The sequence below is a fragment of the Conger conger genome, chromosome 6, assembly GCF_963514075.1.
Source record: "Conger conger chromosome 6, fConCon1.1, whole genome shotgun sequence".
NCBI classification, from domain to species: Eukaryota; Metazoa; Chordata; class Actinopteri; order Anguilliformes; family Congridae; genus Conger; species Conger conger.
The window spans coordinates 44,996,823-45,023,542 of record NC_083765.1 but is presented as its reverse complement, the minus strand read 5'-3'; the positions used below and the strand labels follow the sequence as shown (position 1 = coordinate 45,023,542).

General features: G+C 47.4%; 1 protein-coding gene and 6 non-coding genes across 7 annotated transcripts in view; 3 read left to right on the top strand and 4 right to left on the bottom strand.

The window, feature by feature from the left end:
* vac14 (vac14 homolog (S. cerevisiae)) overlaps nucleotides 1-26,720 on the top strand; it is a 74,392-nt gene that overhangs the window by 19,017 nt on the left and 28,655 nt on the right. The window contains exons 10-12 of the mRNA XM_061247053.1: nucleotides 9,544-9,607; nucleotides 17,518-17,662; nucleotides 18,354-18,419. Coding sequence (XP_061103037.1) covers nucleotides 9,544-9,607; nucleotides 17,518-17,662; nucleotides 18,354-18,419 — 275 coding nt within the window. The remainder of the gene's footprint in view (nucleotides 1-9,543; nucleotides 9,608-17,517; nucleotides 17,663-18,353; nucleotides 18,420-26,720) is intronic.
* trnag-gcc (transfer RNA glycine (anticodon GCC)) lies at nucleotides 936-1,006 on the bottom strand. The gene has a single exon. It is a non-coding gene; the product is annotated as a tRNA-Gly (tRNA).
* On the top strand, nucleotides 1,395-1,465 carry trnag-gcc (transfer RNA glycine (anticodon GCC)). The gene has a single exon. It is a non-coding gene; the product is annotated as a tRNA-Gly (tRNA).
* trnag-gcc (transfer RNA glycine (anticodon GCC)) lies at nucleotides 2,359-2,429 on the top strand. Its single transcript has one exon. It is a non-coding gene; the product is annotated as a tRNA-Gly (tRNA).
* trnag-gcc (transfer RNA glycine (anticodon GCC)) lies at nucleotides 5,859-5,929 on the bottom strand. Its single transcript has one exon. It is a non-coding gene; the product is annotated as a tRNA-Gly (tRNA).
* Nucleotides 6,615-6,685, bottom strand: trnag-gcc (transfer RNA glycine (anticodon GCC)). Its single transcript has one exon. It is a non-coding gene; the product is annotated as a tRNA-Gly (tRNA).
* On the bottom strand, nucleotides 14,694-14,764 carry trnag-gcc (transfer RNA glycine (anticodon GCC)). The gene has a single exon. It is a non-coding gene; the product is annotated as a tRNA-Gly (tRNA).

Here is a 26,720-nt window from a genome sequence, read left to right as displayed (position 1 = left end):
AGCTAACGGGCGATGCCAATATGCTAACAAACACTGTAAATGCGCTAACGGCCCATGCTAATATGCTAACATGCTAACGGCCCATGCTAACATGCTAACGGCCCATGCTAACATGCTAACGGCCCATGCTAACATGCTAACGGCCCATGCTAACATGCTAACGGCCCATGCTAACATGCTAACGGCCCATGCTAACATGCTAACGGCCCATGCTAATATGCTAACGGCCCATGCTAATATGCTAACGGCCCATGCTAATATGCTAACGGCCCATGCTAATATGCTAACGGCCCATGCTAATATGCTAACGGCCCATGCTAATATGCTAACGGCCCATGCTAATATGCTACCGGCCCATGCTAATGCGCTAACGGCCCATGCTTATGCGCTAACAGGCGGTGGAAATGCACTGATCAGTGCTGTAAATGCAATTAATAGGACATGTAAATGCTCTCGCTTAACAGGCAATGGAAATGTTTTTGTGTGGTGTCCTTTGGTTAACCAGCTGTTATTGAAGTGAACTACGTGAAGTACATTTTCTGTGTTTTTGAACTTTTCATGTGATCATGGAGCTTTCGATTTGTGTTCCATTCATTCTCCCACGTTCTACCACAGCTTGCCTCTGGCTTAGCATCATGGGCCTACAACAGTCTTTAGGAGTGGATTCATCCAGCAGTAACGTGCCAAAAAGATAATTATTTTCCTGAATTTAAGAGCTGTGTTTTAAAGTTTTGTAATTTCGCAACTGAATTGCAAATATTTCAGATGAATCGGCCGGGAGCTCATTAAGCAGACTTTATGGCCTTAATTTTCTGGCTTTTTTTATTTGAGGGTGGGGGAGTTGTGGTTTCGAGTGTTCAGTTGAAAATAGATTTATTTGGGGGCCTGCGAGGGGATGAAGGCAGGGTGCAGTAGAATGTAAAAGAAAAGAGTGATGCATTGGCCGGGAATCGAACCCGGGCCTCCCGCGTGGCAGGCGAGAATTCTACCACTGAACCACCAATGCTCCGGTGTCTGGGTTTTGTAGTCGTCCGGTAATGGGGTGAGTAAAGCTGAACGTCTGGATTGAAGGTTGAAGGGTGTGAAGTACAAATAGCACTGCGACTGCAGTTTTGGTGTAAATCTTTAGGGTCATCCTGCCTTCCTGTAGTCACTTGTCAGCTGCCTTCTCATGCCCCTGGGATGTCATATGACCTCTTTGTGCGCATTGCAGGCAGTTTGTTTCGTTTTTGGTGCGCTCACATGACGTCTTCTTTTCCTCTCCCATGGTGTGATTAGTTCATTTGCATTTCTCCATCTCCTCCTGTCCGATTGGTCAGCAATTCAGTGTGGGTCGGGTTTCATGTGTAGAAGGACCGTTTGTAAGCTGCTGCGGGGCTTTTAGCCTCAGCTAAGCATTGGTGGTTCAGTGGTAGAATTCTCGCCTGCCACGCGGGAGGCCCGGGTTCGATTCCCGGCCAATGCATGCTCTTTTGTTTTTGCCGCTGTGTAGTATGGAGGGTTGCAGTGCATTATGGTTGCCAGGCTCAGTTTTTTGTATGCTACCTGGCTCCTAATTTTGTCTGAAATGTCTTACAACAGCAGTAAACAAGCCTGTTTCTGGAGTACTGTCTTGCCGGTTACATTTCAAGCTTAATCTGGCTCACGTGATTCAGCAGCTCTATAAGGTTTCTAGCTGCTGCCTGGGGTGTGCTTTGTTGGCGGTTAGAGTGAAAACTTAGGACAGTATATCTCCAGAAACAGGGTATGTTCCCACTGGTCGCAATTAACCTGAGCTAGTGCAAGTTTAGCCATGTTAGCTTTTTGTTCTTTGAATTTTTTCTTTTGGTCTTATTATTGAGACACGTTCTGACTGTATTGGACAGATTTACCCCAGTATTGCAGTTCCTGATTTTATTACTTACAGACTTTGCCTTTCTTCCTTGTGTACTAGATTCATATTCATGGTTTTACAACAGATCCTATGTGAATTGCATTTTACCCAGTCTCTTATGTAGTTTGTTCAATGACCGTGGTATGCTCTGTTTTTGTACGCCCTATTGGATTAAAGCTTCTGTGAAATAAACTGTATTGTACTGAAGGCAGTATTATGATTAGATGCCTGGTATGTGAGCGGTTGTTTAAGGAAACCGCTGCTAGCGGACATTCTCCTCTGGTGAAAAGCTGTTTCTGTGGAAGCAAGCTGCTGCTTCAGTCCGCAGCACGCTTCTCACCTCCCCTCCCCCACACTCTGCTCAATGCTGCTTACGTTGCTTACACTCTTCCCCTGTTGCTTCTGATTGGCCGACTGTGTAGCTGAGGATTCTGTTTCTTATGCTGCTTTCATGAGCAGTAGTGGGGAGATTGGTGCTGTGCTCAGCATTGGTGGTTCAGTGGTAGAATTCTCGCCTGCCACGCGGGAGGCCCGGGTTCGATTCCCGGCCAATGCATGCCCTTGTTTTTCGGTCCTTGTGGCACGTGTATTATACATTATTTTGATAAAGTGGAGTGTCAGCAGTTTTTGTTTTTTATTATTTTTTATTACATTATGCCTTAATTTTTACTTGTCTGGGCCTTGTCTGATCTCTCATATTTAAAATGATATGATTCTGGTGTGCAGTGCTTGATAGGTTACCTCAGAAACTCTAAAATGATATACAAAACATTATTGAAGTTAATAGAGCATTTATTTTGTGTTCCGTGCACAGTATTCTTTTGACTGTTTTTTTTTTTTTTCTCTGGTCAATTATTGCTCTGCGTTGTCTCGTTCCTTATCTGAGAAACTGTACATTCCCCGAACCACACTCCACAAACCGAAAGTACAACAAACAAGAAACATGTTTGTGAGATTAACACAATATTTTTGAAGAAGGCCTCCTGTTACAAAGAGCTTCCACAAAAACCTGCCATTTGCTAAACATTCTACAGTCAGATGTGACAGGAAGTTTGGTGGGTTTGGCAAAAAAGAAGAAAAGAACCAAATCCCCACTATGATGGTGGATGTCTGATGTTCTGTGGTGGTTTTGCTTCTGAGGGCCCTGGATAAACAGCTGTGTATCAGAATTTTAGACCAACATCTGGCTAAAGATCTATCAGCAAGACAGTGATCTAAGAAACATTCCTCCAAGTCCACAGAAAAATGTTTGCTGTTGTAGTCAATGTAAATACATAATATGGTCTCTGGTTAGATCTTCTCCCTTCTTGTCAGACCTGATAGGAGGCGACTGAGGGCTGTTATCTTGGCAATGGAAGGGTGCCCAAAGTACAAAGGGGTGCCAATTATTTTGATGCGGCTTTCAGAATAAAAATTGTGATTTTTTTTCTGAACAGTGGCATCGCAGTAAGTTCATATAAATTTTGCATATAGTTTAGCATGTATAACAATTCATTTGAATTGAGGGTGCCAGTATGTATGGAGGGGACTAGATTTTTAGAAATCTTAAAGGTACAATAAGTAAGATTTTTGCAGGGGATTGTAGATTTTTTGAAATCCTAAAGCTACAATAGGTAAGATTTTTGTGTTAAAACATTGTTTCAAGACCATTGTAAATCCCTTCCTATCATTGTAAAAGGCTCACTGACATGTCGACTCACCCTCTGCCTGTGTTTATAGTCCTTAAATTTGGGTTTCAAAGTGTACATTGGTTAGGCCGTCACTCTGTATCAAAACATTGTACAGCTGTACAACAATTCAAGCTCATTGGTTAAAAATAGGTTCTAACTGCTACAGCCAATGGCGTGGGGGCTTATTCTTGTGTAGCTGCCCAGATAGCACTTGAGACAACAATCACTGAAAGTCAGTGTATATTATTGCTTATTATCCAAGAGTACATATCTAATTCTAAAACCATACCAGTTTGTTATCGGTAGCAACAAGCAAATTAGCTGTAGTTAGCTTGACAAATTTACAAATATCCACTTATGATAAAATATAGGCAATACGAACATAGTCGCGATTGCTCAAGCATTGTGCTTCAGGTGGATATTTGTACACTTGGGAAACAAACTGTTAATTGCTATTAGCTGGTATGGTTTTTCAACTAGATAAGCAATAGTATACAGTTTCAGTGATAGCTTGTCTGGAGTGCAATTTAGGCAGCTTCACGTTCCTTTTATCTCGTTAAGTGTTCAATAATGCGTGTTTAGCTAAACCCTTATTTCTGTTAAAACTAAGTTACAGTTGCATCGTTTGTGGTGAACTGTCATATCTTAGTTATGTAGCCAGTTAGTTATGTAGCCAAATAACTTGCTTGCTCGCAATATAGTTGGTTAGCTAACGTGAACTTCAAAAAGACAAAAAATAGAAATAGTGTTGTGTAGCACACCAAAGTCAAAATTTCATAAAGTCACCTGTTCGGCGAACATTTTCTTACGAGAAGACTACGAAAAGACAGCCTCTATTATGTTTGTCAGTGTCAGCTTTCCAAAACAGTGCACGAGAGCACTGAACTGTAACGAGTTATATTCTTCGACTGTGGGAAGCTTAAACAGTGTTGTGGTCTGAGGTTGTTTGTTGTTGCAATTCCTCTCTTTACCGTTAGGAGTCCGAAACGACCTATTGTACCTTTAATTACAAAAACCAGCAGACCGTGCTGAGGTCTCTTACCCCTGCTCTACACAGCATTACGGTGTGGGACAGGGAGGGAGGCTCCATAATGCTCCTGGTTGAACTCGGGACATGACAATGCAATGGCCAAAAATAGAAACATAATCCATGTAATTATGCCTGCGGGATGCAAATCTGCAGCATGCTGTTAACAATCAGTGAAACAGTGGCCGTATTCATAGTGTTATCAGTTCCGGGATTCGGATCAGTGAATATGCATTATTTAACTTGAGTTGTACTGTAATTCAATTTTCGTATCGGAGTGCCCCGCCCCCCGGCATAAACGGTATAAAAGGAGTCATATGAATTTATGTTTTTGTATGTGACTATTAATTTCTTACTAAAATCTAGGCCCTACCAGAACGGTCACAGCCTATTTCAAAATGGAGATATGGATGCCTCTTTTTAGCGTGAGACGAATGGGACTTTCCCATTCATGTAGAACAGTGCTTCTGAACTCTGTGTACTCTATCTGTTGAATGAAGTGTGCTTAGTTTCAGTTGGAGTGGACACCTACAGAGGACGGAGGATTAGCATTGCCGGTTAGCGCATTAGCATTGCCCGTTTGCGTGTTAGCAAATCTTCCCTTTTTTGACATTGGTATTAATTTGCTTGATATTGATGCATGCCCTATTTCTGTTTTCACACTGGTTTGCTCTGGGCTACACTTCTGCTGTATTTCAGGAACAAAAGCCTATATCATTTGATTTAGGTCTAGTCTTCCGAGTAATTGTAGCATTCCTAGCTTGTTGTCTAACAGGCATTTCCAAGTGTCGCAAGTTGGCTCAGTTAGCATCCACTAATATATGGAGGCTGTTTGCACCTACATGCTTACTTGCAAGTATTGTTCCTGTTAATACAGTATATATGGTTTCTCTTCTGTTTTCAGTGATCAATTGACATGATTTAAGTGAAAGGCCTAAAATGTGTTTTGCTGAGGCTGTATGGCGTGCTGTGTGGCATCACTTTCTGTGGTGTGAAAATGATCTGAAGCGATTTTTCTCTTACGCTTTCTGCATTGCGTAGCAGTGATGTTAACTGCATGTTTTTCCTTCAGGTTTTGATGCATTGCTAAATGACATCACTGGTTTCATATTGGATCATTCATGCAATGGTTAAGTGAGAGTCTTTTCTGGCCATAGATATCTGTAAGGTTTTGTAGTGTGCGCTTTCAAAGAGGATGCGCTAAGTATATTTGAAGCTATTTGTAAACAGTCCAGCCATGTGTTGGAAAAGGTACAAAGGTGGAATTCTTGTCTGGGAAAAGGGATCCTGCATTGGCCGGGAATCGAACCCGGGCCTCCCGCGTGGCAGGCGAGAATTCTACCACTGAACCACCAATGCTTAGATGTTGGGTTCTGCTACAGGTCTGCTGAGAAACCTGCGGTGAAGGGGAGACTGCCACATCCGCTCTGACTGTAGAAGGACCCTTAGGCAGGAGGGAGGACTCTGGAATGCTAGCGTGGATTCAGTTCTGCTCTTCAGTGCCTTGCGGCTCCACGTGGATTTCTGTTTGGGACTGTTATTTGCTGTTAACGGACGCCGTAGTTTAATCCATAGAGCCTGCTGTATTAAGCAGTTATAAGCGTATTGGGTGCACACTGCTATCTGGTGGCCATTTAATGCAATGCTCTTAGTTATTAAAGGAGCACTGTCACGCCTGTTTCAGTTGAGATTATTTGGATGAAATGCTTGCATTTTATTTGTAGCCTGTAGACTTCACTGGACGTGTTTGCCCTTTGATGTTTTGCCCCATATTTAGGAAATGGCTACACTGACAGTAATTGTTAAGAAAGGCCTACACACAGAATTGAAGCCGGAATAGTTGTCTGGTGCAGAAACCAGCATTTATACACAGACCCTTCAGGAAAGCAGTCCTGTACTACTGGACCTGGGACAAGATGGGATCTAAACTAGTAACCTGCTGACTCTGCTGATGGATGGAATTTGAGGTAGACATCCCGATGGGAAAACTAAGATTCCAGGGAAGTTGATGCGATGGGTAAAAGAGCGGCAGGAAAAGGGACCCTGCATTGGCCGGGAATCGAACCCGGGCCTCCCGCGTGGCAGGCGAGAATTCTACCACTGAACCACCAATGCTTGAGTGAGGGAGGGATGTGTTCTCTTTCCTCAGAAAGGAGGAGTGAAATGCGGGATAATTTTGATCATTTCACACAGCAGGAAGGAAAACTCAGCCCATCTCCTGGGTTCTTAAGACGGAATCGGTTGCTGTCCTTATGGAAAAACAAAAGCTTTGCTCTCCATGGCCAGGATTGAGTATCACTGCAGTAGTAAATGCATATTAAACAGGGTTGTCCAATCTTATCCAAAAGGGGCTGTTTAACTAGTAGTTTGTGGTTCAACTGCATTCAAATTCGGGTAGCAGTTGTAGTTGTTACATTACATTACATTATTGGCATTTGGCAGACGCTCTTATCCAGAGTGACGTACAACAAAGTGCATACCCATAACCAGGGCTAAGTGCGCTGAAAGACCCTAGAGGGAAGTACAATTTCAATTGCTACCCATACAACAAAGATAAGGACCAGGGCCTTTTTTTAATTTTTTTTATCAACAAATAAACAACAAAGCAAAAGTGACCAAACTTAACTATCCACTTAACTACTGCTTGCCTAGCCAACAAAAAATACCAAAACACAAAGTAAATCACAAAAACAACAATTAAGGTTCACAGGGAGGTAAGGTGGGGGGAGAGATTCTACAGTTCTGACCTCAACGGGGAGTTTGTTCCACCACCGTGGAGCCAGAACAGACAGTAGTCATGAGCGTGAGGTGGAGTTTCGGAGAGGGGGAGGTGCCAAGCGGCCTGTGGAGGCTGAACGAAGAGGTCTGGCAGGGGTCTGATCATTTAAAATTGTAAATGTTTTGTGAATTTGGGGTATTGTTAATTATAGGAGCTACTGACTATTGGCCCAATTCTTTTCCCAAACCCATTTGACCAAATACTGCCTCTCTTCTCTCTCTTCCCTCTAACCCCGATTGGTGAAAAGCAATCGGTTCCACTGAATTTACCAATGGTAAACATTGCTGGTTCTCCCCACTAAGCTGTACTCCAGAAAACATTGCTCAGACATACTCAGTGTCTGGGGAAGCTGATAATGCTACTGTTTTTATGTATTTATTTGTTTTTAACTATGTTGCCATCCAGTACACATGACATTTACATTGCTGAACAAAGGCATATCTTGTGACACCCAAGCATGCATAACCATTTTGAATACAGGTTTTGAATAAGTACCCGTTGTGTCCCACTCGCTGTTTGTCTGTACAAAGCTGTGGTAAAAGTACAATTTACATCTAATGGGTAGGCTTTGGACACACTTTTTGGACACAATGGACTATTCATCAGAAACCTGGTTCATTAAAAGGAGAGTAGTAATGTGTATGAACGAAGAACGGTCATCTGGCAGTCGGAAGGTTGCTGGTTCGATCCTTCGCTCTGGGTGTGTGTGTGTGTGTGTGTGTGTGTGTGTGTGTGTGTGTGTGTGTGTGTGTGTGTGTGCTAGAAAGGGTAAATGAGGCATCAGTTGAAATGCACTATGGATAAAAGTGCTATATAAATGCAGTCCATTCCATTTACAAAGAAAGTGAACTTTCTGCAATGGCTGGGAATTGGACCCGGATTCTACCATTGAAACATCAATGCTGCCAGGTTATTTCTTTACTTTATTCTTTTTTCTGAGAAAGGAGGTGCAAAAACAAGGGCCACCACCTAGGCCTAACCAGGCACTGCTGGAGGGGTACTGTCTTGAACTTGCCTTTCTCACAAACAAGTCCCCTTACTGAGTCTGATTCCTTCATATATTTCATGTCTTCCAGGGAGGTTGTCCTGCCTACAGTAGGGCACTGTGAAGCTTATTGTGGCAAATCCTCTGGAAAATGTATTGCATTGGACAAGTAAAACCTGATTGATAGATTGACATATGTAGCCTAGTCGGTTAAAAACAGGGCCTTTGATCTTGATTTGGTGGTGTTGACGTTAGTTAAGGATGTCCTGTGGTGTATATTGCAGGAAAGTTTAGTTTTTTTTGTGCATTTATGAACAGCGATAAGCATTAGTGTTCAAATAGAAGATGGTGTCCCTTTCTGAAATGTATTTTTTTGTTAAAAGAATGTTTAGAAAAGGTATTATTGCATTGGCTCCCGTGTGGCAGGTGAGAATTCTACCACTGAACAACTAATGCTTGCTTTTGGGAGTAAAAGGGGGCCATAAAATCGTCAGTTACATCTGTCTCTTGTTGAAGAGTCCAGACTCTTCTTGCCTTCATCCCAGCTGGCTGCGTATGCTCATTCACGCCTCTGTTTCACAGAACCCCTGATGTGGGTACTGTTCAGGAAAAAAAGCCCTTTTTCGCATTTCACAGGTGAGCATCGTCTGATTAAACAGATCCCAGTAAATCGACGATAGCTATACTTAAGTTAAACTTCCGGATTTATTTGCAAAGAAGTAACAGAAAGTGAGGGAGCTTACCGACTCTCTGATTTGAATCGGACATAGTAAGGCTTACAGTTTTCAGTACTTTCTCCCAGAAGGGGGGGGCTTTACCAAAACAAAAAGACAAGCTGGCTATTAACGTTTATCAGTATTTTGTCTTTTGAATACCCTTTATTGACCTTGCGGTAAGACCAGAATGTGTGATCTACCCCCTTCTAGGAGAAGCAGTGCTCGCTACCTCCATCTAGGAGAAGCAGAGACATTAAGGTAAAAGGGCTGTCTGTCTGCTAGGAGCAAGACAGAGAAAGACTCCCAGTAAGCACTTAATTCAGAAATGGTCAAATAGTAATAAGGATTCAGAATAAAAGGTTATTTTTTGGAGGGTTGTGAAACTGCCTGAACTTTGTTTGATCATGTTTTACCTTTGCAGTGATCAGAGAGCGCTTTAATGGGGAATCTGTGATAATGGTAAAATCCCTGTTTTCTGGCCTTTGTGTTGCAGATTCTCTGAATGCGTCACAGGACTCTGTTGGGTTCAGCAACATCAGCTTCTTCACCCCCACCAGGTAAACGTTTCTCTAAAATATGCACTTGGTTTTTATAAAATACTGCGGCTATAAAGCTTTTAATCTTAAAATAATTGTTTTGTGCAGATTTTCTGAGAAATACATTTTCTGCAGTCAGTGGGTTGCCTCCTAGCCCAAGACATGATTTCCGACAGGCACAAAAAGGTGTAATTTCATTGTTTGGCCGCAGTGAGGTGCTGTAAAGCGACTGTGGTGCCAAAAGAAAGCAGAAGAAGGAAGGGCTGAGCACTGTCCTCTGTGTGAAACCATTTTGTCTGTGCCTATGTCTGTGTGTGTGTTTGTGTCTGTCTGTGCCTATGTGTCTGTGTCAGTGTGTGTTTGTGTGCGTCTGTCTCTGGCCTATGTGTCTGTGCCTATGTGTGTGTGTGTGTGTGTGTGTGTGTGTGTGTGTCTGTGCCTATGTGTCTGTCCGTGTTTGTGTGTGCCTGTGCCTGTGCCTGTGCCTCTGTGCACTGGTTCTGGGGATGTGGAACGTCACCTCTCTGGCGGGGAAGCAACCGGAGCTAGTGCGGGAGGCGGAGCGGTACCAACTAGATATAGTTTGGCTCACCTCCACGCACAGCCCTGGTTCTGGAACCAAACTCCTGGAGAGGGGCTGGACTCACAAGCCACCGGCTGAGTGCCACTGTGTTGGAGTTCCACCCGGGGAACAAGAGGGTCGCCTCTTTGTGACTATGTATCGCTGGGGGGGAAAGCTCTGACTGTCGTTTGTGCTTTTGCACCAAACGGCAGTTCAGAGTATCCGGCCTTCGTGGAGTCACTGGAGACTCCATAGTTCTGCTGGGCGACTTCAACGCTGATGTGGGCAACGACGGAGAAACCTGGAAGGGGGTGATTGGGAGGAATGGCCTGCCTGATCTTAACCCGAGCGGTGTGTTGTCATTGGACTTCTGTGCTGGTCATGGATTGTCCAGAACGAACACCATGTTCGAGCATAGGGTAGCTCATACGTGTACTTGGTACCAGAGCACCTTAGGCCAAAGATTGATGATCGACATTGTGGTCGTATCATCAGACCTGCGGCCGTATGTCTTGGACACTCGGATGAAGAGAGGAGCAGAGCTGTCAACTGATCACCAGTTGGTGGTGAGTTGGATCAAGTGGCCGGGGAGGCTGCCGGACAGATCCTGTAAACGCAAACGTGTGGTGAGGGTGAACTGAGAACGTTGGGCGGAGGCCCCTGTCCGCGAGGTCTTCAACTCCCACCTCCGGAGGAACTTCTCGCGCATCCCGGGGGAGGCTGGGGACATGGAGTCCGAGAGGGCCATGTTCAAAGCCTCCATTGCAGAGGCAGCAAGCAGGAGCTGTGGCCAGAAGGTCAGGGGCGGCAACCCAAGAACCCGCTGGTGGACACCAGCGGTGAGGGATGCCGTCAAACTGAAGAAGGAGGCCTTTTCGGGCTTGGCTGGCCTGGGGGTCACCTGAAGCAGCAGACAAGTACCGGGTGGCCAGCAGGGCTGCTGCTTCGGCAGTCACTGAAGTAAAAACCCGGGTATGGGTGGAGTTCGGGGAGGCTAGGGAGAAGGACTTTCGGTTGGCCTCGAGGAAGTTCTGCCAAACCATCCGAGGACCATGCCGGGTGTGGATAAGATTCGCTCTGAGATGCTGAAGGCTCTGGACATTGTTGGGCTGTCTTGGCTGACACGCCTCTTCAGTGCCGCGTGGAGGTCTGGGACAGTACCTGCAGAGTGGCAGACAAAGTCAAGCACGTTTCCAGTGGGTGTGGGACTCTGCCAAGTTTGCCCCTTGTCACCGGTCCTGACTGAGTGTCCAGTTTCGTGACCTCAGAATTGCGTCTCTGCTTTTTGTGGGTGACGTGGTTCTGCTGGCTTCATCGGACCGTGACCTTCAGCAAGCACTGGAGCGGTTTTCAGCTGAGTGTGAAGCGGCTGGGATGAGAGTCAGCACCTCCAAATCCGAGGCTATAGTTCTCTGACAGAAAACGGTGGATTGCTCCCTCCGGGTTGGGAACGAGTCATTGCCCCAAGTGAAGGAGTTCAAGTATCTCGGGGTCTTGTTCACGAGTGAGGGTAGAAGGGAGTGAGATCGGCAGGCGGATCGGTGCAGCGTCAGCAGTAATGCGGGTGTTGCACCAGACCATCGTGGTGAAGAGGGAGCTGAGCCAGAAGGCGAAGCTCTCGATTTACCGGTCGATCTACATCCCAACCCTCTCCTATGGTCATGAGCTTTGGGTAGTGACCAAAAGAACGAGATCACGGATACAAGCGGCCGAAATGAGCTTCCTCCGTAGGGTGGCTGGGCTGAACCTTAGAGATAGAGTGAGGAGCTCGGACACCTGGAGGGAGCTCGGAGTAGAGCCGCTGCTCCTTCGCGTCAAAGGAGCCATTTGAGGTGGTTCGGGCATCTGATCAGGATGCCTCCCGGGCGCCTCCCATTGGAGGTTTTCCGGGCTCGTCCAACTGGGCGGAGACCCCGAGGTAGACCCAGAACCCGCTGGAGAGATTATATATTTCTCCAGGCCTGGGAACACCTCGGGATCCCCCAGGAGGAGCTGGAATGCGTTGCTAGGGAGAGGGACGCCTGGAATACCCAGCTTAGCCTACTGCCACCACGACTTACTCCGGATAAGCTTGTGAAATTGGATGGATGGATGGTGTCTCTGTGCCTATGTCTCTGTGCCTGTCTCTGTGCCTGTCTCTGTCTCTCGGTCTCTGTCTCTGTGTGTGTCTGTCTGTCTGTGAGTTTGTGTGTGCCTCTGTCTGTGCCTGTCTGCACGTGTGTTTCTGTACAAGCACACACAATCAGTTGATGACCGTCTGTCCCTCACTGTGCCCCCCCATGCGTGCCCAGGACATCGCCATGGCGACTCCCGAATGCTCAGCGCCCCCTTTTCCGCTCCACGGTTGCCACGGTCACCCCCCGTCCCGGCGTGAAGAGCAGCTCGGTCCTCCTGTACCTCTCTAAGTACTCCACACAGCGGCTGCCTCCGGGCTCCGTGCCCGAAGCAGTGTGTGCGCCTAGTGCAGCGTAGCAGAGAGAGCTTTACATGCTGTTAGCACCTCCCCCCCAAACCCCTTTTCCACACCAATCTTCCCCAAAATAATGCCCCCTCCCCCACCCCACCGCCACCCCTACCGCTGCAGTAATTGTCTTCTTTGTTGCCCCCAAGACTGCCATTGTAACCCCCCCCCCCATGAGAGTCCATCAGAACACGACAGTTTCCACTTCCACACGGAAACTCGATATTTCACCAACCCCCCCACCCCCCCAGGTTTAATTTCTCAGAGGAATATTCCTGCTTTTATTACAGAGAGAACAAAGAAATGGGGGGAATTATTAGCTGAACGTACTTTTCAGAACCAATGTAGGTTGTGTGCTGGAGTGTTTGCAGTTCTCCCGCTCTGCCTGAAGTGTTTGAGCTGATCTGAACAGGAATTCAACTCCTTTGTATAGTGCTTTTCACAGAAGACTGTCACAAAGACGCTTTACAGAGCAATAGAAGGGCAAGAAGGGGAAACACCAGGCCTGAACCCCCAAATAACAAACACATGAGGTTAAACTCCCCGAACAGTGGTGGTGATAAACTCCCCAATGGGCAGGAATCTCAGGGGAACCTGTCTACAGAGGGGGGGATCCTCCACTGGCCAGCAAGGTGATACTGTAGGATGGATAAGGAAAGTTTGAGGGAGAAAAAGCAGCAGGGCTCACCCTTAAAGCACAGTCAGGCGATTTAAAGCTAGAGAATGTTTGAGTGTTTCACATTGACAATTTACATTCTAGCCACTTAGCAGATGCTTCTTTGCTCAAGAGCTCGGTTTGAGATGTCCTTTCACAGCAAACGGAAATGTGCAGATCGGCCCCTGGTGTGGCAACACAAGCTCCCGCTCACATTAGAGTCCAGAGGTCCTGGTGCTCGATGCTGTCAAAGCCAGTGTGCCCTGGGCAGGAAAGGACAGGAAGCGAGCGTGGCATCACATCCAACGCCGTCGTCGTGGCGCACACGTTTCCTGCCACGTCATCGTCATGCAAAAACAACCTTGGAAACGCTCATGCATATTTCTGCGGCGAGGATAATTCTTTGCTTTTGAGACCCGGGTTATTACGTTCATGCTCCATTGTAGCATAAAGACTCATTTTATGCATGCAGCATTCGCTCTAAGCTCATTTCTGTGGGCGTCTATTTCTGGTGCTGTTCTTCCTGCTCACGGAACGAAGGAGAGCGTCACACTACACGCTACGTGTGTGTCATCCTCACTCAGGATGGAAATCCAGAAATTGTTTCCGATCCGTGTCCGTCCCTCGGCAGACTGCGGTTTGGGAGCTGCCACGGTTCTGGTTCTGCTGGCGGATGGATTCTGCTTGACCTCACCCGTGAGAGGCACGATTCGCCCCAGCGTTTCATCTGCTGTCTTCAGCACTCCTGCTCTGCATCAGGGGGTTCAAACAGAAGCAGGGAATCTCGTTCAATATGAACCACCTCAAGGACCTCAGTCGGTCTGTCAGTCATTCAATCACTCACACACTCTCTTTCTCTCTCTCTCTCCTTCTCTCCCTTTCTCGCTCTCGTTCTCTCCCGATCTCTCTCTATCTCTCCCTCTCTCTCATTTCCTCTCTGTCCCTCTTTCTCACTTTCTTTCTCTTGTTTTTCTGAGAAAGGAGGTGCAAAACAAGGGCCACCACCTAGGATTACATCATAGGCCTAAACAGGCACTGCTGGAGATGTATTGTCTTGAACTTGCCTTTCTCACAAACAAGTCCCATTACTGAGTGATTCCTTCATATGGTTTATGGAGTTAGGGAGGTTGTCCTGCTCACAGTAGGGTGCTGTGAAGCTTATTGTGGCAAATCCTTTGGAAAATGTATTGCATAGGACAAGTAACACTTGATTGACATGTAGCCTAGTCGGTTAAAAGCAGGACCTTTGATCTTGATTTGGTGGTTTTGACGCTAGTTAAGGATGACTTGTGGTGTATATTGCAGGAAAGTTTTTTTTTTTTTTTTTGTGTATTTATGAACTGCGATAAGCATTATTGTGCAAATAGAAGATGCATTTCCCTTTCTGAAATGTATTTTTTGTTAAAAGAATGTTTAAAAAAGGTTTTTTTGCATTGGCCGGGAATCGAACCCGGGCCTCCCGCGTGGCAGGCGAGAATTCTACCACTGAACCACCAATGCTTGCTTTTGAAGGTAGAAGGGGGACGTAAAATCGTCTGTTGCGTCAAAAACATCTGTCTTGTTGAAGAGTCTCCCAGACTTTTCCTGTCTCGCTCCCTCTCTCTGAAGATTCTCCACAAGGGGGAGTTGTTAGCGATAAGCATTCAAACATGACCACAGGCTTGCAGCCGTTTATGGAGCTGTTGGAGATGAATGTGAGCGTGCAGTGTCACTCCTGTCCCGTGTGCTGACACCCCCTGCCTGCCTTAAACCAGCCCCTTCCTGGGCCGTGTTATGACCCAAACACGCATGCCTCTGTGGGACTCTAAACCGGCAGGGTCATTCTGGACCCTGGGGTGCTTCTCACTACACCGAGGAGCTCTGTCACTGAGTCAGGGGTCTACAGTCGAGTGTTGAGTTATGTAGTTTAAACCTGCAGACGTGCGTCGCTCATTGGTGGGGTGTCAGATTTAACATGATGTTGAGTTCTGGTGGAGGTGTGAGGATGGTGTGGGTGCAGCTTGGCCCCTCTGCTTATTCCCGCCCCCCCTCATCCCAGCCCCAGCCCCAGCTTTTCATCCCGCACCCAGAACCTCCACAGGCTCCACTAGATGGCAGCACACTCCCACACTGCAGCAGCTCTCCTCTCCCCCCCCCACTGCCATTTCGTGTAGAGCAGGGGTCTCAAACTCAGTGCCATGGAGGGCTGTGTGTACACAGGTTTTTATTCCAGCCTCAGATTGTGATTATATAATTAGTTCAATAATTTGTTGTATTTGAGCTGTGGGTTTGCACGTAATGTGAATATAATGTGCTATTTGTGAGTTGTCAAAATAACAACTCTCGGTTATGTTCTGAGCTTTAATGCAGTTAAATGCTGAATGAGTAATTGGAATGAGTTTAGGGACTGAAAGCCTGCGTACACACGGCTCTCCATGGCGGCTGAGACCGCTTGCCTCGCGGCAGAGGCGTGCTGGTCGCTGGAGCGATGTGCCCTCTCGAGGAGCCTGCCACTGTGAGACGGGCTCTACGTGTGCTCTTATCTTCATTTCGGCACGTCGCTCCTTCATCCTGCCCTCCCCGCCGCGCCTCTGCAAAGGCCTCTTTACGCTCTGTTTCTCTGTGTGCCTCTGCTTCTGTCTGGGAACCTGAAAATGCCTTTAATGGCTGAGTCATGGTACATGAAGCTTATTCTGTGACGCATCATTCAGCACTTCGAAGGTGCTTTCAGTAAAACAGCTCTTATCGGCTAGTCTGCTCCCAAACTGATGTGGGAAACTGAGAGCACGTTTATTTAGTTAGCGAGGAGATGTTTATTTAACATTTTAAAAAGGCATCAAAGGCCCATGGTCTTCAGAAGAGGAAAGTTTTGGGGTCAGAATGTAAAAGTCCTGCCTTGTGTTTATTCCATCCATGAACTCAACCAGCTGAATTGACTCACTAGTTTTACCTCCTGGCTGAAGATTTGTGCTAATTAACAAATCCAGATGATTGGAATCAAATACTGGGGAAGACATTTACTTTCTGAACCTGGATTTTCCTACTCTGATGGTGTTCGGCCCCTCCAAAAATAGAGAAAAAAATATCTCATTGCACAGCACTGTTTATTATCTAAATGTTCTGCAGGAGGGAGAGAGCATTTGACGGGGTTCTGTGATTTGGCAGGAGTATTTGTTCTGTCTGTGAGAAACAGTGTCCCGGGTCCTCTGCCCAAAAGGCCGTTTAGACCCTATGGGTCTGATTGCTGTAATTGAACCCTGACATAGATCTGCAGCAGCTGGGGTAGTTTACAGTGTTTTATTGTGGCTGCGCTGATATAGATCACAGGTGAAACTTGGGCAATTGAACACACATTCTCTGCAGTGAGTGTGAGTGGCCTCTTGTGATGTGGGCTCTTGGTCTTTAATAAAGCTGGGGACAGGTTAAGCCCTTTGCGTTTGTCTCTTGTGTGTCTCCTGTCCTTAGTGTGAAAGTAGATGTGTTTGTAATGGTGTGACAGGACCTCCATTGCCACCAGCGTCACATCAGTTCATTTTATGAACACTGATGCATTGATATTGATGTTCTGCAATTTGTCTTCATGTGCCGAAGGTAATTGAAAGTAACTGAAAAATGGGTTTGAGATATCCATGACGCGTGCACACACACATACACACACACACCTTGAGGAACACGTCTGAGCTGACCCTTAAAGCACATGTGTGTGTGTGCTTTAGGTCTGATGGAGAATTGGCTGTGAAAGTGGTGTGATGCTCTGTACCTTCCAACTCTGGCCTGTCTAAAAAGCTGCAGTGTGTGTCTGTTCTGAGCAGTGGATTGTGGATATGGTTGATAATGGACTCTGTTCTAAGCAGTGCATTGTGGGTATGGTTGATAATGGACTCTTCTGGGCAGTGCATTGTGGGTATGGTTGATAATGGACTCTGTTCTGAGCAGTGGATTGTGGGTATGGTTGATAATGGACTTTGTTCTGGGCAGTGCAGTGTGAGTATGGTTGATAATGGACTCTGTTCTGGGCAGTGGATTGTGGGTATGGTTGATAATGGACTCTGTTCTGGGCAGTGCAGTGTGGATATGGTTGATAATGGACTCTGTTCTGGGCAGTGCAGTGTGGGTATGGTTGATAATGGACTCTGTTCTGGGCACTGCAGTGTGGGTATGGTTGATAATGGACTCTGTTCTGGGCACTGCAGTGTGGGTATGGTTGATAATGGACTCTGTTCTAAGCAGTGCGTGGAGTGTATGGTTATTAATAGACTCTCTGTTCTGGGCAGTGCTGACCGGGCCCAGGTGACCCTTGACCTGGAAGGGATTGTTCAGGTGCTGGACCGACACCTGCACGACTCCAACACCGGCATGATGACCCGTATAGCTGTGCTCAAGTGGCTGTACCACCTCTACATCAAGACACCGCGCAAGGTTAGTGGCCACGGCAGCTGCCAATCAAAGCTCTGCATAAGGCGAGTGGCTGTATGACCTGTCAATCAGGGACTTTGCCCAATGTGAGTACGGATGGGCAGGGACTGCAGGCAGTGAAAGGAGTAAAGTCATTTTTCTTAAGAAAGAAGAATTTCTTTGATGTCTTCATAAAATGTTTACAAGGTGTCCTTGATCCAGGCTACTGCACAAGGTTGTAAATTATTAATTTTGTTTATTCCCAAAGTAGGAGGGAGAGGGGGAAATAAAAAATAAAAAAAAAGACCTGTAGTGAAGTCAACAGAAGGGCAAACTTCACTCGAGACTTTTGCTTGGGGATAATGATTGATAAGATGGTGCTTTGCCTCCGGAGGGCGTGTCTTCTGATGTAATTTAGGTGTTGGTAGTTATAAAGAGCTGATGAAAGTGTGATGGAAGGTTCTGGAACGTGTCCCGGGATGACTGGGAGAGGAGCTGGCCAGTTGGTGTGCTGATGGTGTTTCGCAGACTAACGGGGTAGTTTTGACTGTCTGTCTGGTCTGCTGGAGCAGCAGCTTCCAGTCTCCCCACCTGGGCAAGCAGCCAGAGCCTGGCCTACACAAGCAGGCTATTTTTATCCCCCAGTATTAGTAGTGTTACATTTCTTCCTCTGTGTGTGTGTGTGTGTGTGTGTGTGTGTGTGTGTGTCCTCCAGATGTTCCGCCACACGGACAGCCTGTTCCCCATGCTGCTCAAAACGCTGTCGGACGATTCGGACGAGGTAAGCGCCGCTGTCCGCCAACGCCAAATTTGTCCTGGCGCTCCCCTCCCCGCCACGAGCTTCTAACACCCTTTCCTGGCCCGGGGGAAGTCTTCCCATCGATGTCAACGCTCTCGGCGTGGGGTGAGACCTTCCCGCTGGCGTGGCTGTTCGCCCGCGGTCACTGACTCGTAAAAGCCTGTTGCCGTGTGCCGTGTGGTGTCAGGAACATGTGTAAGAGATTACACGAGTAAAGAGCGAGGGTTCATGGAAGCTTCCCCCAGGAAGGAGGCTGAGGGGGCGGTTAGGGTTTTTCAGCGCACTTATCCCTGGTTATGGGTATGCGCTTTGCACTTTGTTGTACGTCGCTCTGGATAAGAGCGTCTGCCAAATGCTATTAATGTAATGTAATGTAATGTAATGTAATGGTTACATCAGGAGAAAACGGCCTCCTGACTCCGCACACAGCCGCGGAGGCTGTCCTGAGCACACACTCCGAAGTTGTAGCTTCACCGGTTGACCGAATGCTCCGTAACATAATATAACATAATGACAAGAACAGGCCATTTTCCAATGCTTGCCATTTTCCTACCACTAAAGTATCCCGACGACTTAGTTTACCAAAAAACAAGATGGTATCTACCAAGTCTGGTCTTGAAAACCCCAGAGTTTCTGCCTCCACTACATGACCTGGCAAGTTATTCCACACAGAGTAAACAAAACACTTTTCTAATGACTGTGGAATTTACGTTTTTTCTCATTTCCATTTGGTAAGAGATATTCAGTCAGTCTACACTTCATACAAATAACCACTTCAGCTTAAACACAGCATTTTATCAGTGTGCTTAAAACTATTTCTGAAGAAGGATTCACTAAAAAGGATTCAGCATTGTACCCTGCCCTGGTCTCATAGCTGGCAGGAGTCTCTCTTCCCCCCCCCCCCCCCCCACACACACCGCGTAGCACCGCTGCGATTCGATTGGCTGTTTGCCAGCCCAGCTGATTCTGCTTCCTGTTGGTGGAGCAGTCAGAGAGGAAGTGCGAGGCATCTTGGGATCAATCCCTGGCCGTGGTGTAGAGATGAAGGGGAAAAAGCAAACTGCGTTATGGGTTTTTTCCCCCCACCTCTTTAAAAAAGAGGATTTAATTAATCCCAAAAGCCCTCTATCGGGGTGTTACAGGAAGCAGAGATGCCTGACTGAGTGATCGGCAAAGATAAGTCTCCTGACAGCCCCACAACCTCTTTCTCCACCCTCTCTCTCGCTCAAGCTCTCTCACTTCTGGCTTTTCATTATCCCTCCTTTTTTCTACTCACTTCCATCCCTTCATCCACCCTCTTTCTTCACCTCCGTATTCCTAGTCTCTTTCTCTTCTTCTTTCTCCCATTTCTCTCTTTCTCTCTCCTAGTCTGAGTACTTCTAGGCCCAGATCTGGTTAGGGTTCGGGTGCCCGAAAAGATGTTCTAGGTCCAGGTTAGTGCGCAAAGATATAAATGATTGATTTTGTTTATTCATGAATTGGAGAGAGACAGAGAGATCTAGTTGTGTTCCCAGTGGTACCCTTTAGTTAGAGAACATGGGCATGAGAATGTGGAACCCAAACTGGAATGTGTGACGCATCAGTCGTCTGAGATAACGGTCAAGTCAATTTTATTTGTATAGCGCTTTTCACAGAAAACTGTCTTGTCTCAAAGATGCTTTACAGGGTAACAGAAGGGGAGAAACTAGGCCTTACCCCCAAATGGGGTGAAAAACCCTCAAAAGGTGTATAATGCAATACAGGTGTGAGCAGGTGGCTTCTCTCCACACACTATTGCATTATCACATTAGGTTTGTTTGCCTTTTTTTTTGTGATAGGTTTTTGCAGATTACTGATAACATATGTGACCTCGATACGCCTTTCTCCGCTGAACGAGTGCAGGGAATGTCATTGCTGCCGGTTGCTCGTGGCCTGGTGGTCCGGTTCCATTGGGTTTCTGCAGTCGAGCAGGGACTCTCTGGGGCTCTGTTCGCTGTTCGTCTGCAGGAGGACGTAGGGTGCCCGGCCTCCCGGGGTGAGTCACCCTCTCGCTCTGCCCCGGGGGAACAGAAAAACGACAGGGTTTATTTTAAGCCGCTTTATTGTAATGACTCCATTCTGCTCCATCACTGCAATCTGTGGCCCTGTGCCTGGAGCAGCTCTACTGCGGCACTTCCCGACACTTTCTGTCTCTGTTAAACCCCCGTTTTCATCCATTCTGCAGAGAGTTTCAGCTTTCCCGCTTCTGTGTTCTTTAATATTTCATTTCATTGCGTCTCCGTGTCCCTTGTTTGTCACCCCGAAACAGACGGCGGGACGATTCCGCAACGCGATGCGGACTCGCTGTGTTTACGGCTCTAGGGGAAAGGGATTGTGGGTAATATTGTCGCCGTCCTTCTCGACACCGTCAGACAGGACCTGCAGGAAAACCTCCCCAAGCGCAGAGCTGAGATTTAATCACAGGCCGGCCTCAACTCTGTATGCGTCAGTCTACCGCCCCCCCCGTCTGTGTCTGTCTCTTCCTGTCTCCTCTTTCTCTCTTTAAAATATATATCATTCAAAATGCTTTATTGGCATGACAAGATGTTGCCAAAGAACATTGAACATACACCATTGAACACATGAACATACGGTATTGTTGGACATACAGTTTACAGACGTGCATGTATATGTCTGGTTGTTCCACTTTCTCTCTCTGTCTCTTTCTCACTCCCTCTCTCCTTTTCTTTCTCATCTCTCTGATTGACTGGATTACACTTCTTGTGTAATGCTGTTCTGTTTGCAGTACGGTGTGTCTGTCTGGATGAGAGTGTTAGTTTATTTCATGGGAGGTATAATAACTTTAACAGATGGATGGAGCACCAGGGGAGTTATCTGCCCAAGAAGATCAGACCCAGGTTAGCTTCAGATGACGGCCAAGCTACATTCTCACAGACCGACCCTTATTCACTAAGACCCTTACGCACAGACCCTTATTCACTTAGACCCTTACCCCATACTGTTACTGGAACCATCATAGACCCTTACACACAGACCCTTATTCCACTCTTTCACTCTCCCTTTCTCCCTCCCCCACTACCCCTGGATCCCCCTCTCCTCTGCGCTTGTGTGCCATGATTCAGTTGTGTAACAGTCACTCTTGAGTGTCTGAAAACTGAAAAAAATATCAATAAAATAACACCGCCATCCTCCACCTTCGCATTTTCGTCCGAACCTCCACTGATCCGCCGAACCGCCAGCGTACCAGAAGGGGGGGTGGGGGGGACATGACCGGACATACCAACACTCACCCGAAATCACCTGCTCAGGTGTGTACGTCTCCCTCTGTTTCCACAGACATTCCCCCCGCACCCCCCTTTCCCAAAGATGATCTGGCAGCTTCCTGCGAGGAGTGGGTTACATAATCCCACTTCCCTCACCCTCCCCCGCACCCCCCTCCCCACCCGCTCTTCCGCTGCAGCTGAAGCCCCTCTCTCTCAGGAAGCGCTGGTGTCTCCCTCCCTCCCTCAACGGATTCCTCAAAAGCCCAAGCTGTGCGGAAAAACAGGCCCTTTATATCCACGGATGGGGCCGTTTGATTCCGCTCCCCCCGCCGCCCCCGGGTCTCTCTCTCTCCCCCTCTCTATCCATCTCTCTCTCTCTCCCCCTCTCTCTTGCACTTATTCTCGCACAAACATCAACCTCACTCACATGCTCCAGCTCGCTCTCTACCCCTCTCTCTACCCCTCTCTCTCTATCCTCTCTCCCCTCTTTCTCTCCTCTCTCTCTCCCTCTCTCTCCTCTCTCTCTCTCTCTCTCTCTCCCTCTCCCCCTCTCTCTCTCTCCTCTCTCTCCTCTCTCTCTCCCTCTCCCCCTTCCCCCTCTCTCTCTCCCTCTCCCTCTCCCCCTCTCTCCTCGCTCTCTTCCCTCTCCCTCTCTCTCTCCCTCTCTCTCCTCTCCCTCTCCCCCCTCCCCCTCTCTCTCTCTCTCTCTCTCTCCCCTCTCTCCTCCCTCTCTCCCTCCCTCTCCCTCTCCCCCTCTCTCCCCCTCTCTCTCTCCCCTCTCCCTATCCCCCCTCCCCCTCTCTCCTCTCTCCCTCTCTCCTCTCTCTCCCTCTCCCTCCCCCTCCCCCCCCTCTCTCCCCCCCTCTCTCTCCTCTCTCCTCTCTCTCTCTCCCTCTCCCCCTCTCTCCCTCTCTCTCTCTGCTTGTAAACAGGAACCTGCGGACCCCGGCGCTCTTTGTGAGCCTTTGTGTGGTGGGCGGCAGTGACAGAGATGGCCGTGCTTAGGGGCTGTGCGTCAGAGCGCTATGAGAGGCCCGCTGCCCCGCTGTTATCAGCTGTGGGCTCATTACGTAACGCGATTACGCCCATACGTACGCACTCTTTCAAGCGCTGAGGAACTTCCTTGCAGTGTGCTGTTTAATGCCCTAGGTGGAGGAATTTATAACAAAAAATTAATAAAATGTAAAATGTTTTAAGGAGTCAGACCATTGATGAGCATTCATTTACTCCTCCCGGCCAATCAAAATTGAGTATTGAGCCAAGCCGTTGTATGATGTTTTGTAATGCAGGCCGCCGTTGCTTTAGCTCACTGGTTCTGAAACGTTTTAATGTTATGACCTAAATGTCAGCGACCTGTCAAATACATGTACTAGCACAGCCTATTGGGCTCCAGACTCATTCTGGGACCCCATACTCTCCCGTGACCAATTTTGGGCCCTGACCCATAGTTTAAACAAACATTGCTTTAGTGGATTAGCGCTGGGCTGCTAGCGGAGCTCCGTCTCCCTCCGTCATACAGCAGGGTTCTGCACCAGCTCTGCTCCATTGGCTCTGAAACCCTGTGTAATCGTTACACATCATCACGCAGTTCCCTCAAAAACGGACTATTTATAGTCAAATTGAGCGAGTCAGTAAGAGGTATTTGGAAACTAATCCAAGGCGGACGTGCCGCTTTGAGTGGACCCGGCTCGTCGTAAATTAGCGAAGGCTATAAAGACCGTTCCTGGAACAGTCCCACCACCGCCCATGTAATGGTTTATGTGGGTAAGATGATCCTGGGTGCTTTTTTGGGGCTGGTGGGGAGAACACCTGGAGCTGATGAATGCTTATAACCTCTCCAGATACATGCTTTTTTGGGGGTACATTCCCCCCCCAAATGGGATTAATAGGCTGGATCTGAGGAGCACTTTCAAGCTGACAGATCTGACAGCAAAACAAGAGGGCATTTGTGCAGCTGATTTAAAGGAAGTCTTATAAGGAAAAGTTATTATTTCATTGTGTGTTTTACTGGCTGTTTTGGAGGCCCAGTCGAGACTCGTGCTGGGGTTTAAGGGAAATTCAACGGGCTCTCCTGGTCCTGTTCCAGATTTGTTTAGTCTTCTTTTGATCCTGAAGTGAAAACAGGATCTCACAGAAGGTTTTCTGTTTTCACTTTTTATGTATTCAGTTTTTAGACGCACTTGTCTCCCTGCTGCACAGACCCTATTCAGCTGTTTCGGTCCTCGTAACGGTGAGGTATTTTAGAACGGCATAGCATACCTCATCCATCAGCGTCAGTGCCTCCGCTATGACTACAGTTCACACAAGACACTCTGATATTCCCACGGTCACTTCCTCCGTTCAGAAGTCGTTCCGCGAAACCGAGCGCACTCTCAGACCGGAGCTGCCTCAAACACGTAATTGTTTTACGATTCAAATACTTTTTTCTGTGCACTGTCCATCTTGCCTGGTGCAACTGAGCCAAGGAAGAGTACCAGAAGGCAGGGGGTTTGCACTTTTTGCGAGTATTTAGTAGGTTGAAATAAAACCTACTAAATAAAACCTACTAAATAAAACTAAACCTTGAATTTGCCCCAGGTCTGGACACACTGCCGCCCTCGCTGTAGTGTGGGTCTCTGTGTTTAGTTTGCTGGGCTCTCCCCAGCGAGAGAGGCAGTGGGAGCTGTCCCATCGCTGTAGTGTGGGTCTCTGTGTTTAGTTTGCTGGGCTCTCCCCAGCGAGAGAGGCAGTGGGAGCTGTCCCATCGCTGTAGTGTGGGTCTCTGTGTTTAGTTTGCTGGGCTCTCCCCAGCGAGAGAGGCAGTGGGAGCTGTCCCATCGCTGTAGTGTGGGTCTCTGTGTTTAGTTTGCTGGGCTCTCCCCAGCGAGAGAGGCAGTGGGAGCTGTCCCATCGCTGTAGTGTGGGTCTCTGTGTTTAGTTTGCTGGGCTCTCCCCAGCGAGAGAGGCAGTGGGAGCTGTCCCACGGAGCTCTTTGAGGGGGATCAGATGCCGTTACCCTGCTCTTTTAGAAAAAAAGAAAAAGAAAAAAAAAGCAGGATTCAGTTTGCTTTTTTTTTACTGCTGTGGCCTAGGGGTGAGCTTGCAGGGCTCTGCAGAGATCTGCACTCAAGGTTTTATGGGAGGGGGGGTGAAATATGATTCATGGATAAAAAGCCTCTGGGGTGGAGAAGTGGGTGGGGGGGGGGGGGGGGACTTTAAACACCAATCCCCCCCCCCCCCCTTTGGCTGTTATCACCTCAGTGACCCCCCCTGCTCCCCCTCCCTCCAGGCATGTTTTCCAGTACAGGAAGTTGACGCTGGATGTAGCGGTGTGTAGGAATTAATGAGACTTGTCCTCTCAAAACTCTGGAATTGCTTTGAACAGCGCCCAGAGTTCTTGAAGTGCAACCACTTCAAACAAGGCAAATTTTTTTAAATAAATAAAATGTGTAAATGTGTAAACGTTCAGCTATTTTCTGTGACCTCAGAAAAAAGATGATCTCACATTGTGCTAATGAAACGTAACCTCCATAGAAGAAACAAATGTAGAAATGTAGAAGTGCATGCTGCATACTGAATGCTGTAATGCACAGTAGGGGGGACCGATGCCTTAAAAGGAGTTCTTCTGAAAAACCAGAGAGTGCTGTTGGCAGTAACTGTGTGTCTGTAATCACGCCCCTCTCTCTGGGTTTATTTTTAGGGACTGCTTTAGCGGGATAGAGAGCAAAAGGGGAACGTGTATGTTTTCTTTTTTTTAAATTATGATTAGAGTTATTCTGAGGCAATGTAGTTTTTTGTAACAAGCTTTGGTTTTTGCTGGTAAACTTGGACTTTATCTGAGGGACACGACTCGCATTGTACAGAAATTAATTATGTTTAAAGAAATCAATTTGACTTTTACTGCTAAAGTTCAGCTGGGTAATTCGGAATATTTAAATATTGCATGTTTTTATTTGCATCCCCCCTGAGAGGCAGTGGAGACAGAGTGTGTGTGTGTGTGTGTGTGTGTGTGTGTGTGTGTGTGTGTGTGTGTGTGAGTGTGAGTGAGAGAGAGAGCCTATATGCCTGTGGGGAGTTAGTGTGTGTATGCGTGTGTTTGTTAGGTAACAAAAATAGTGCCCCCATACAAATGTGTATACAGTGCATGGAAGTTTGGTTGTGAGAATGTGTTCATTTAGACGCCCAAATGTGAGTTTGGATTGTGGATTGTATGTCTATAAATGGATTGAATGTGTGGGAATCGGCCCTGTAATTCTGTGCTGTGATTGCGGGAGACAGAAACGGTGAGTTTGTGCCAGGCTAGCGTGGCTGTTTGCACGTTAGCGTGCGTTATAACAGGGCCCCGCTGCTCCCGCCTCCTCAGCTCTATAGACAGGGTCAGTGGCAACAACAGAGGCCTTTTACACCCTTTAAGGTGTGAGGTCACAATTATGTGATTAGAATGTGATTAACTGAACATTTTAATGCTGAAGTAACAAAGAATGTTCTAAACTGAGCATTCTAATACTGATGTAACAAAGAATGTTCTAAAGTGAGCGTTCTAATGCTGATGTTACTGTCACTACTGGTGATTGAAAGCAGTGGAGTTCTAGAACAGTGACTTCCAGAAGACCTGCTCTTCGCAGGGTTAAAAGCAAAGGGCGGTGGCCCATGGTCCTCTGAGCGTAGAGAGGAAGGGTGAGGTGGGATTCTGCTTATACACTGTTTTCCTGGTTTACCGGCACCCTGGGGAAACGCCCAGAGCTCAGTGTTTCTGCACAGTGTTGGGCAGTTTACAGGCCTGAAAGCTTTCAGTAGTCCTTCAGTGCAGGCCCCCCTCAACGTTGTGGGGGTGGGGTTATGTGGGGTTCAACTCTGCGTTGATTTTCTGGAAGGAGCCTCGTGTTCTGCACTGTGGACGACTGGGCTGAATAGATGCTGATGGAGAGGGTTGGGTACGGGAGGGAGGTGCTGGGGTGGTGTGGTTGGACATTTTGGCCACACCCCCCAACCACTTCCCTTCAACCCCACTGTTTGCAAACTCTGATTGGAAGAGGAAGCAAAGGGGGCAAAGAGGACAGAG